At 43.1% G+C, this 12,988-nt stretch overlaps 1 protein-coding gene across 1 annotated transcript in view; it reads right to left on the bottom strand.

The window, feature by feature from the left end:
- Positions 1-1,003: 1,003 nt before the first annotated feature.
- LOC139264203 (eukaryotic translation initiation factor 1b) overlaps positions 1,004-12,988 on the bottom strand; it is a 13,355-nt gene continuing 1,370 nt past the window's right edge. The window contains exons 2-4 of the mRNA XM_070880299.1: positions 8,321-8,484; positions 5,975-6,076; positions 1,004-1,766 (exon numbers count right to left, since the gene is read on the bottom strand). Coding sequence (XP_070736400.1) covers positions 1,722-1,766; positions 5,975-6,076; positions 8,321-8,484 — 311 coding nt within the window. The 3' untranslated portion in view covers positions 1,004-1,721. The remainder of the gene's footprint in view (positions 1,767-5,974; positions 6,077-8,320; positions 8,485-12,988) is intronic.

Genomic DNA, 12,988 nt, shown 5'->3' with positions numbered 1-12,988 from the left:
AAATTGGGACGGTGCGTGACTGGGAGGGGAACGTGGAGGTGGTGGTGTTCCCATGCACCTGCTGCCCTTGTCCTTCTAGGGGGTAGAGGTCACGGGTTTGGGAGGTGCTGCCGAAGAAAGTGTCAAGTTGGAGGTTCTAATTTCAAGTCCATCTTACCTGCATGTAAAATGTACAGCAAGCTAGAACTGAACTGAGGTCCCTGACGATCATATACTCGAGATGAAAACTGAAATGTAGGCATTGCAAAACTTGTTGAAGTTAAAGATTTCCGTTTAGCCAGCCTGTAAAACATTAGGATTTCTGCAAAGCAGAATGCCAGGCGATGTAGCTCAGCGTGCAAAATTCTGTTTGTTTTTATTTATTTGTTCTCGGGATGTGGGCGTCGCTGGCAAGGCCGGCATTTATTGCCCATCCCTAATTGCCCCTTGAGAAGGTGGTGGTGAGCTGCCTTCTTGAACCGCTGCAGTCCGTGTGGTGAAGGTGCTCCCTCAGTGCTGACTTTCTTGTCGCGGTTGCGTACAGCTGAGTGTCTCTCTGGGCCATTTCAGGGCAGTTAAGTCAACCACATTGCTGTGGGTCTGAAGTCACGTATTGGCCAGGTCGGGTAAGGGCGGCAGATTTCCTTCCCTAAAGGGACATTAGTGAACCACTTGGGGTTTTGCCAGTAGTTACTAGCTTTCTAATTACAGATTTATTTAATTAACTGGATTTAAATTCTCCAGCTGCCGTGGTGGGATTTGAACTGACGGATTAATCCAGGCCTCAATTACTAGTCTAGTTACATAACCACTATGCTTTCGAACCCCATGTTACCAGGTATTTGATTTCAAAAATGGACCTATTTGCCCAATCTACTTCCAAATTGCACATATATATTTAGAAAGATTAATATATAGCTGTTTTGTGTCGGCTGAGATCGCGCCAGCGTATACGGTTAACTGGATAAAATATGTGGTGCAGTGGGATCCCAAATAGGAGAAAACAAACTGCATACTCGTGCAGTAATGGTAATGGTGGATTTAATTATTAGGCCCCTACATAATAAAGCAACAATACATGTCAATAATTGTGCTCAAAATGCAGCATTCAGCTGTTGTGACTCAGAAAGTTGAACAGGAGGGGGCATGCCACAAGTCTGAAATGGGGTCACAAGCAGCCACAGTAAAAGTGTAGCAAGAGTTTTAGAGAAGGTGATTATAGTCCAAATGAGGATGTTTTTCCAATTTATGGACCCAACAGTTAACGAAACATGTTGAAATAAGAAAAACCACTGGGGACCAGATTCCATGCAGACTTCAACCAGCAGTCACTCAATTCAGGTCAACAGGCTGCATTCTTCAGAATACATAGCTGGTTTATTGTTAATTGCCTTATACAACATACATGGTTTTAATACAACAAAAAAACTTCAAAATCAGGAAAATTTAAGTAGAACAATTAGCACTAAAACATTTCCATTGGAAATGTGCTAAATATACATATGTTTGTCATTTCATTACCATCTTATAGCAGTTTTCTTATGGGTTACTAGCCTAAACAGCACACTACTTCTGTAGTCATGCATATCGAAGTTAAATTCTGAAGATCCAATCACATGGGAAGTCCATTCACTGCAGTAATTCATTCCTGCATAGTATATATTTGTGTATATATATAGCTAACAAATATTAGAAGAACCAGCCACACAACAGGAAGTCTCAAGAGCTGATAAACACATCCTTTAGAAGCCGTGGACCTTTAACTGCTCCTCCTTCACGATGCCAACCTGCGAGCAACAAAAAATAATCAAAGGCTGTTATACAGGTCGGTGCAAAAACCCTCCAATAGGGACATGCAAAGAGGAAAAGTTACTTTAGGTAATTGCTTTATGTTGAAACAAGAACTCACAATACCATTGACAATTCAATTAGTGCACTGAAGCTGAAGTTTTATTAATTTTCCCCCCACAGATTTGTTGGCTGCGAGGCGCTGCAGATTCTAAGCAATAGTAAGAGTCACGACACGTCACAAATCAGCTGTGTTGTTGGCATCGACACAAGGTCACAGTCCTCACAGTCCAGGGCTCAATCGATAATGCAATTCCTTTCTAAAGGAGCAGGTTGGGCCTCTACTCACTGGAGTTTAGAAGAATGAGAGGGGATCTTAATGAAACATAAGATTGTCAGGGGACTCGACAGAGCAGATGCAGAGAGGATGTTTCCCCTCATGGGGGGAATCTAAAACTACGAGACAGTTTCAGAATAAGGGGTCGCCCATTTAAAACTGAGATGAGAAAGAATTTCTTCTCTCAGGAGGTCATGAATCTTTGGAATTCTCTGCTGCAGAGAGCTGTGGAGGCTGGGTCACTGAATATATTGAAGGTGGAGATTACAACAGATTTTTGAACTACAAGGGAGTCAGGGGTTATGGGGAGAGGGCAGGGAAGTGGAGTTGAGGCCAAGATCAGATCAGCTATGATCTTATTGAATGGCGGAGCAGGCTCGAGGGGCCGTATGGCCAACTCCTGCTCCAAAGAGAAATAGCAAGAGTGAGGAGCAGCAAGTACTTTTTCTTGAATACTTTGTAAAAAGTCGAGTAAGAACAGACTTCTCACAGCATGGAAGACCCATAGGTCACGTTTGATCACCATCAGTCAGAGCACTCTGGAGCCATTGCCAATAGTGTAAACATGATCCGAGAGGCACAACCCCAACAAAGTTTCGCAACATTTACCATGACTTATCAAGGCCAGACTAGCTTTCAGTTGATTTGCAACCAATGTTCAATGTCTTCACTATGACAATAAAATTCTGCTTAGAAAATTTTCTTCTACAGAATAACTGCCTAATGTTTGGGTTTAGGAACGGTTGAGAAAGACAAAGAAAAGCTATTTTATAAAGATCTCTGCAACCTTCACAGCCTGCGCCTCCTCCCTCCACCAGTGATAGAGTCTTCATTCTCACAAATCCTCTTCCCAATCCCGCCTGGCTTGCTACATCTTTCCTCACCCTCACTGCTCAAGTCTGACCCCTGCCATTTTGCCACGCAATTACATCTCCACACTGCGCATTTCGTCTGGCAGCTCAGACCAGCAGTTGATGTTATGTATCTGGAGGCATTTGATGAAGGACCTGAGAGCAAAATCAAAGCTCCCGGAATTAAAAGGGACAATGGTTGCATGGTAATGAAATTGGCGAAGGGACAGGGAGTAGCAGTTTTTCAGACTTTAGGAAGGTACGCTGCCCAGAGGTCGATATTAGGACCACTGTTCCTTTTGATATATTAATGACCTGACTTGGGTATACAACGAATAATTGCGAAGTTTGCAGATATGAAATGAAACTCAAATGTAGAAAGCAATGAAGAGGGGACGCAGACTGGTGAAATGGACAGACACATGGCAGATGAAATTTAACACAAGTATGAAATGATACATTTCATACTTGTGGAATGAGGAGGCAATATAAACGAAATAGTACAATGTTAAAGAGGATACAGGAACAGACACACCTGGGGATGTGTGCACACAAATCTTTGAAGGTGGCAGGGTAAGTTGTGAAAATTTTTAATAAAAGCACATGGGATCATTGGATCAGAGGAAGAGAGATCAAAAACAAGAAAGCTCTGCTAAACCTTTATAAAGCACTATTTAGACCTCAGCCAGAGCAGTGTGGACAATTCTGGTCGCTACACTTTAGGATGTCAAGGCCTTGGAGAGGGGGCAGGAGATTTACGAGAATGGTTCCAGGGATGAGGGACTGGAGAAGCTGGGGTTGTTCTCCTTAGAGCAGAGAAGGTTGAGAGGAAATCTGATAGAGGTGTTCAAAATCAGCAACTGCTTTGAAGAGAGTAATCAGGGAGAAACTATTTCTGGTGGCAGAAAGATTAGTAAACCGTAAGACATATATTTAAGGTGATTGGCAAAAGAACCGGAGGTGACACGGGGATTTAGGAGTTGTGATCTGGAGGATGGTGGAAGTAGGTTCAATTATAACCTTAAAAAGAGAATTGGATAAATACTTCAAGGGAAAAACTTTACAGGACTGTGGGGACAGAGCGGGGGAGTGGGACTAACTGGATCGCTCTCACAGAACCGGCACAGGCTCGATGGGCCGAATGGCAGCCTTCTGTGCTACATAATAGGAGCAGGAGTCGGCCATTCAGCCCCTCGAGCCTGCTCCACCATTCAATAAGATCATGGCTGATCTGATCATGGACTCAGCTCCACTTCCCTGCCCGCTCTCCATAATCCTTTACTCCATCGCTCAAAAATCTATCTCCACCTTAAATACATTCAATGACCCAGCCTCCACAACTCTCTGGGGCAGAGAATTCCACAGATTTACAACCCTGAGAGAATAAATTTCTCATCAGTTCTATGTCCCATAGTTTTAGTTTCCCCTATCAGTGGAAATACCCTCTTGGCATCCACCTTGTCGAGCCCTCTCATTATCTTATAAGTTTCAATAAGATCATCTCTCATTCTTCTGAACTCCAATGGGTATAGGCCCAACCTACTCAACTTATCTTCATAGGTCAACCCGTGAACCTTCTCTGAACAGCCTCCAATGCAAGTATATCCTTCCTTAAATACGGTGACCAAAACTGTACGCAGTACTCCAGGTGTGGTCTCACCAATACCCTGTACAGTTGTAGCAGGACTTCTCTGCTTTTATACTCCATCCCCTTTGCAATAAAGGCCAATATTCCACTTGTCTTCCTGATTACTTGCTGTACCTGCATACTAACACTTTGTTTCATGCACAAGGACCCCCAGGTCGCTCTGTACTGTAACACTTTGCAATTATTCTCCATTTAAATTATAATTTGCTTTTTTATTTTTTCTGCCAAAGTGGATAACCTCACATTTTCCCACATTACTCTCCATCTGCCAAAATTTTGCCCACTCACTTAGCCTGTCTATATCCCTTTGCAGATTTTGTGTGTCCTCCTCACAATTTGCTTTCCCACCCATCTTTGTATCAAACTTGGCTACATTACACTCGGTCCCTTCATCCAAATCATTAATATAGATTGTAAATAGTTGAGGCCCCAGCACCGATCCCTGCGGCACCCCACTAGTTACTGTTTGCCAACTAGAAAATGACCTTTATCCCGACTGTTAGTTAGCCAATCCTTTATCCATGCTAATATATTATTCCCAACCCCATGAACTTTTATCTTGTGCAGTAACCTCTTATGTGGCACCTTATTGAATGCCTTCTGGAAATTCAAATACACCCCAGCCACTGGTTCCCCCTTATCCACCCTACTCGTTACATCCTCAAAGAGCTCCAGCAAATTTGTCAAACATGATTTCCCTTTCATAAAACTATGCTGACTCTGCTTAATTGAATCATGCTTTTCCAAATGACCCGCTACTGCTTCCTTAATAATAGACTCCAGCATTTTCCCAACGACAGATGTTAGGCTAACCGGTCTAGTTTCCTGCTTTTTGTCTGCCTCCTTTTTAAAATGGGGGCGTTACATTTGCGGTTGCTGTATCCTTCTGTGAAGCAGTTCGTGCCCGTTAACAGTTGAATACACACATTTCTGAAAATATAATCAGTGGCTGTTCAGTCACCCAGAAAATGAAAGTTTCTCTTTATATTTTTAAAATAAAAATCTGGGATGGGCTGATTCCTGCACATAGGCAAATTGTGCACAGGAGCCCTGCCCATAATTTCAAGCCATTCAAAATATATCAGCAAGCAATTAAAGCAAAACGAGAAAGACCAATTGCCTACTGCGCATTTTTAGAATTCAATTGCTCTGAATTTAACGAATATCAGCTAAATCGGGTTCAACATGACAGAGTGATGGTCACCATATACTTGTAACAGCTTCTTGGGAACAAAAGCAAAGCCCAAAAATCAATGCGAGTGGCACAGCAGGCTAAAGCCAGATCACTAGGTTGTTGGTGCAATGTCACAGCTGTAACTTTAGACAGATTTCTCATTTCTATGGGAATAAAACAAACAATCTTTCTCTCACCTCCAGAAGAAATTGGCAGATATTCTTCCGCTGGTCACCTTGAAGCTGGATCACCTCGCCGTATTCAGGATGTTCTATCACAGTACCATTGCAGGCAAATTTCTACAAAAAAATAGAAGGATCAGGAGTGCAGAATTTCTTTCAAGGTGGTAAATTATATATTAAGGGAATCGAGGGATATGGGAATCGGGCGGGAAGGTGGAGTTGAGGTCGAAGATCAGCCATGATCTTATTGACTGGCGGAGGAGGCTCGAGGGGCCGAATGGCCAACTCCTGCTCCTAATTCTTATATTCTGGTGTTCTTAAGTAGGCAACTGCTCGAACTACTTTTTAAAATGTTCAATACCTTCATTGAAACCTTAATGTGGATAAATGTGAGGTTATCCACTTTGGTGGTAAAAACAGAGAGACAGACTATTATCTGAATGGCGGCAGATTAGGAAAAGGGGAGGTGCAACGAGACCTGGGTGTCATGGTACATCAGTCATTGAAGGTTGGCATGCAGGTACAGCAGGCGGTTAAGAAATCAAATGGCATGTTGGCCTTCATAGCGAGGGGATTTGAGTACAGGGGCAGGGAGGTATTGCTACAGTTGTACAGGGCCTTGCTGAGGCCACACCTGGAGTATTGTGTACAGTTTTGGTCTCCTAACCTGAGGAAGGACATTCTTGCTATTGAGGGAGTGCAGCGAAGGTTCACCAGACTGATTCCCGGGATGGCGGGACTGACATATCAAGAAAGACTGGATCAACTAAGCTTGTATTCACTGGAGTTCAGAAGAATGAGGGGATCTCATAGAAACGTTTAAAATTCTGACGGGTTTAGACAGGTTAGATGCAGGAAGTATGTTCCCAATGTTGGAGAAGTCCAGAACCAGGGGTCACAGTCTAAGGATAAGGGGTAAGCCATTTAGGACCGAGATGAGGAGAAACTTCTTCACCCAGAGAGTGGTGAACCTGTGGAATTCTCTACCACAGAAAGTTGTTGAGGCCAATTCACTAAATATATTCAAAAAGGAGTTAGATATAGTCCTTACTACTAGGGGGATCAAGGGGTATGGCGAGAAAGCAGGAATGGGGTACTGAGGTTGCATGTTCAGCCATGAACTCATTGAATGGCAGTGCAGGCTCGAAGGTCTGAATGGCCTACTCCTGTACCTATTTTCTATGAAACCACGGCACATTTTTTCCTTTCCAGGCATGGGCACCAAATTAACAAATGTGTATTTACTTAAACTTTCATGGTTTCAAAACATCCCTAATACGCCAGTTTAAAACAGATACCTCTCGTCCCAGCTGTACTCAGTAGCCCGGGCTACCAATTACACCCCACAGTGTCAGCTTTACATATGTCTAATTTAGCTTGAAGGCTTTAATAACTGAAACCTGTTGGAAACATGTTAAAGAAAAGTAGCCGAGTTCTTTAGACACAAACCAGCATTTCCATTATTTGTGCTCACATCACCGATCGGAACGCACTCCCCGGGTAAACTGGCGCAGAAACGCTTGTATACAAGCACAGCCAAAGTCAGTGCAACACCCAACAGCAGCTGAACTGGACCCAAAGCAGGGCCACGTTATCTCCAGTATTAGAACTGGAGAGCCACCCATCGATACCAGCCTGGTTACCAGCATAAATATTTCCCTCACACACAGCAGCAAGATGCCTTGCAGCTTTACGCAAGAAACCAGGTTCCACATGGATGTGGTGCGGACAGGTTTAATTTGTGTGCTGAGGATGCCAGAAACTAGTATTCACACAGAAATATACCCAAATCAATTTCTCATTATTTTACTTGTATATGTAGTCTACAAAGCCATTTCAAGAATGAGTCCTAGACAAGCAAACCCTACATGGCCATTGGATAAAAGTCGACTGCAAAGGTTCATAGATCAAAAGTCAGTTGAAAACGTGTTTATATGGAGCCATTAAAGCAGTAAAACGCCCCAAGGTACTTCACATCAGTGTTACGGGACAAATGCAATTTGACACCGAGCCACACAAGGAGAAATTATGTCAGGTGACCAAAAGCTTCGTCAAAGAGGTTGGTTTTAAGGAGCGTCTTAAAAGAGGAAAAGAGAGGTAGAGAGGTTTAGGGAGGGAGTTCCAGAGCTTGGTGTCCAGGCAACAGAAGGCACAACAAAGTTGTCTTACAAGAACGAAGAAATACAAAATAAATCATCCCAGTCTGGACAAAGTATCTTCAGGGCCCAGATACTAACTCGAACTTACCCGCTTTACTGTTCTCATCTACAGAACGGAAACAGCAACAATAATTTAAGAGTAACCGCATACCTAGTCTGTATCAAATTTTTGCAATAGTCCACTTAAGTGTAGCAATGATACCTTTTTAAAGGCTTTCACAAGTTTCTTTTTATCATAATCATCTGCGATGCCCTGGACTGTGGTCAGTGTCTTCCTGCCGTTACGTTGTTGAATTCTTATATGGATGTACTCTTCAGTCCCTGCCGGGAGGCGGTCGTCACCCTTAGTTGCATCAGCAAAGGGGTCTGCAACAAGTGCAAAAGAACACCGTCCTCACTTTAAAATACAGCAACATGGAGCAAACATTGTCATCTTCAAACTTTGAGTATTAAAATGAACCATTTGAGTCATTATAGAAATTAAACATATAGGAATTTTCTTATGGGATCACCATTTTGCTAGTTATAATATCCTTCCCCTCCAAATAAATCCTTCTGTCAACTCCTGAACTGCAGCATCACCAGCAATCGATGAGTCACTGCCAAAAGTACTGCATCAGTCCCCGGTGTCCTGGGCCAATATTTCTCCCTCAATCAACGGCACTAAAACAGATTATCGAGTCATTGTCACATTGCTGTATGTGGCAGCTTGCTGTGCGCGAATTGGCTGCTGCGTTTCCCACATTACAACAGTGACTACACTTCAAAAAGTACTTCATTGGTTGTAAAGCACTTTGGGATGTCCTGAGGTCATGAAAGGCGCTATATAAATGCAAGTCTTTATTTACAGTATCCCAACACCATGGTCAGAGGCAGTGAAACTGGGAAAGGAAGAAGAGGTGGCAAGTTATGTGTAATATAGAGAGATATTTATGAATAGAAGGATATAGAGAGAGATAAATATAGAAAAATAGAGATTTTTAAGAAAGGAGGGGGCGAGAAACCAAGGAACTCCAGACCAGTTAGGCTGACATCAGTGGTAGGGAAAATGCTGGAATCCAAGAACATAAGAAAAAGGAGCAAGAGTCGGCCATTCGAGCCTGCTCCGCCATTCAATAAGATCACGGCTGATCTGATCATGGACTCAGCTCCACTTCCCTTCCCGCTCCCCATAACCAGTTATTCCCTTAGTGCTCAAAAATCTGTCGAGCTCCGCCTTAAATATGTTCAATGACCCAGCCTCCACAGCTCTCTGGGGTAGAGAATTCCACAGATTTACAACCCTCAAGAGAATAAATTTTTCCTCATCTCAGTTTTAAATGGGCAACCCCTTATTCTGAAACTATGCCCCCTAGTTCTAGATTCACCCATGAGTGGAAACATTCTCTCTGCATCTACCTTGTCGGGCCCCCTCATAATCTTTTGTTTCAATAAGATCACCTCTCATTCTTCTGAACTCCAATGATTAGAGGCCCAACCAACCTTTCTTCATAAGTCAACTCCTTCACCTAGTGAACCTTCTCTGAACTGCCTCCAATGCAAGTATATCCCCTCCTTAAATACGGAGACCAAAACTGCACGCAGTACTCCAGGTGTGGCCTCACCAATACCCTGTACAGTTGTAGCAGGACTTCCCTGTTTTTATACTCCACCCCGCTTTGCAATAAAGGCCAACATTCCATTTGCCTTCCTGATCACTTGCTGTACCTGCATACTAACTTTTTGTGTTTCATGCACAAGGACCTCCAGACCCTTTGCACTGCAGCATTTTGTAATTTTTCTCCATTTAAATTATTTGCTTTTTTATTTTTTCTGCCAAAGTGGATAACCTCACACTTTCCCACATTACTCTCCATCTGTCAAATTTTTACCCACTCACTAAGCCTGTCTATATCCCTTTGCAGATTTCTTGTGTCACCTCACAATTTGCTTTCCCACCCAGCTTTGTATCAGCAAACTTGGCTACATTACACTCGGTCCCTTCATCCAAGTCATTAATATAGATTGTAAATAGTTGAGGCCCCAGCACCGATCCCTGTGGCACCCCACTAGTTACTGTTTGCCAACAGGAAAATGACGCATTCATCCCAACACTAACAGAAAACAGTTAGTCAATCCTCAAACCATGCTAATATATTCCCCCCAACCCCATGAACTTTTATCTTGTACAGTAACCTTTTATGTGGCACCTTATCGAATGCCTTCTGGAAATCCAAATACACCACATCCACTGGTTCCCCCTTATCCACCCTGCTTGTTACATCCTCAAAGAACTCCAGCAAATTTGTCAAACATGATTTCCCTTTCATAAAACTATGCTGACTCTGCTTGATTGAATTATGCTTTTCCAAATATTCTGCAACTGCTTCCTTAATAATGGACTCCAGCATTTTCCCAAGGACAGCTGTTAGGCTAACTGGTCTATAGTTTCCTGCTTTTTGTCTGCCTCCTTTTTAAAATAGGGCATTACATTTGCGGTTTTCCAATCCGCTGGGACCGCCCCAGAATCCAGGGAATTTTGGTAGATTACAACCAATGCATCCACTACTATTAAGACCCGAGGATGTAAGGCATTAGGTCCAGGGGACTTGTCCGCCTTTAGTCCCATTATTTTACCGAGTACTACTTCTTTAGTGACAGATTGTTTTAAGTTCCTCCCACCCTCCACTGTTGGGATGTTTTTTGTGTTTTCTATCGTGAAGATTGATAGAAAATATTTGTTTAAAGTCTCTGCCATTTCCCTGTTCCCCATTACTCCCCAGTCTAATACCCTAAGGGACCAACATTTACATTAGCAACTCTCTTGCTTTTTATATATCTGTGGAAACTCTTACTATCTGTTTTTATATATATTACTATTTACTTTCATAATCTATTTTCCCTCTATTTTTTTTAGTCGTTCTTTGCTGGTTTTTAAGTTTCCCAATCCTCTGGCCTCCCACTAATCTTGCCCACTTAGTGTGGCATTTTTATCAATTTCAATAGTTAGCCACGGATGGTTATCCCTTCTCTTAAAGACAAGATAGAGGCAGAGAGGTTGTTCCCACTGGTCGGGGAGACTAGAACTAGGGGCACAGCATCAAAATACGGGAGAGCCAATTTAAAACCGAGTTGAGAAGGAATTTCTTCTCCCAGAGGGTTGTGAATCTGTGGAATTCTCTGCCCAAGGAAGCAGTTGAGGCTAGCTCATTGAATGTATTCAAATCACAGATAGATAGATTTTTAACCAATAAAGAAATTAAGGGTTACGGGGAGCGGGCGGGTAAAGTGGAGCTGAGTCCACGGCCAGATCAGCCATGATCTTGTTGAATGGCAGAGCAGGCTCGAGGGGCTCGATGGCCTACTCCTGTTCCTAATTCTTATGTTCTTCTCATTGGAATATATTTTTGTTGAGAGTTATGAAATAGCTCCTTAAATGTCCACCACTTCAATCTTTTTTCCCAGTCCACTTTAGCCAACTCTGCCTTCATACCTTTGTAGTCTCCTTTATGTTTAGGATGCTGTTTTGAGATCCAATAGATTTGAATCTATTAAGGATGTGATATTAGGGCACTTAGAAAATAATAATCAAATTGGGCAGAGTCAGAGATTTATGAAAGGGACATGGTTTCAAGGGGAGATAGACAGGCTAAGTGAGTGGGCAAGAACATGACAAATGGAATATAATGTGGAGAAATGTGAAGTTATTCATTTTGGTAGGAACAATAGAAATGCACAGTATTTTTTAAATGGAGAGCGATTGGGAAATATTGGTGTTCCGAGAGACCTGGGTGTCCTTGTACACGAATCACTGAAAGTTAACATGCAGGTACAGCAAGCAATTAAGAAAGCAAATGGTACAGTTTTGATCTCCTTACTTAAGGAAGGATATACTTGCCATTGAGGGAGTGCAATGAAGGTTCACCAGACTGATTCTGGGATGGGGGGGGTTGTCCTATGAGGAGAGATTGAGGAGACTGGGCCTATATTCTCTGGAGAAGAATGAGAGGTGATCTCATTGAAACATACAACATTCTTACAGGGATTGACAGGGTAGATGCAGGGAGGATGTTTCCCCCGGGCTGGGGAGTCTAGAACCGGGGGCACAGTCTCAGGATAAGGGGTCGGCCATTTAGGACTGAGGAGAAATTTCTTCACTCAGAGGGTGGCAAATCTCTGGAATTCTCTGTCCCAGAGGCCGTGGAGGATCAGTCTGAGTATATTCAAGGCAGAGATCGATAGATTTTTGGATATTAAGTGAATCAAGGGATATGGGAATTGGGCAGAAAAGTGGTGTTGCGATAGAAGATAAGCCATGATCTCATTGAATGGCGGAGCAGCTCAAAGGGCCGACTGGCCGACTCGTAGTTCTTATGTTCGTACAAGAGGTTCTGAGGTTGTGAAATCTTTACAGTATCCAACACCGTGGTCAGAGGCACTGAAAATGGGGGAGGTAGGACGAGGTGGCAAGTGTAATAGAGATATATTTACAAATAGCAATAAAGAGAGAGATAGATATAAATAGATATAGAGTGTATGTTGACAGTGTAGGCGTCCCCCTCCCTGACCAGGTATGAACACACTTACACAGCACTAGTACAGAGACTGCAGATCCTGCCTTGGACTAATCAGCCTCCTTAAAACTCATGTGGAAGCAAGTCATCCTCGCCTCCACGCTGCGGGACTGTCCAAGGTGAAGACTCTGGCAGCCCCAGAGTGTGATGAAATCCCCCAGCACCTTTGCAGTTACTCAAGGGTTGAGGGATAGGAGTTTCAATTGCGCCAAATTTCCATCCCATACACGGTGTGGGGGGCATAAGTCCGGGTGTGTGTGTGGGGAGGGAGAAAAGACCAGCTCGGGGAGGGGGAATGTGTGGTGCATGGGGGGGGG

The sequence above is a fragment of the Pristiophorus japonicus genome, chromosome 5 (assembly GCF_044704955.1).
Source record: "Pristiophorus japonicus isolate sPriJap1 chromosome 5, sPriJap1.hap1, whole genome shotgun sequence".
In the NCBI taxonomy this organism is placed as follows: Eukaryota; Metazoa; Chordata; class Chondrichthyes; family Pristiophoridae; genus Pristiophorus; species Pristiophorus japonicus.
This window is presented reverse-complemented; position numbering and strand designations above follow the sequence as displayed.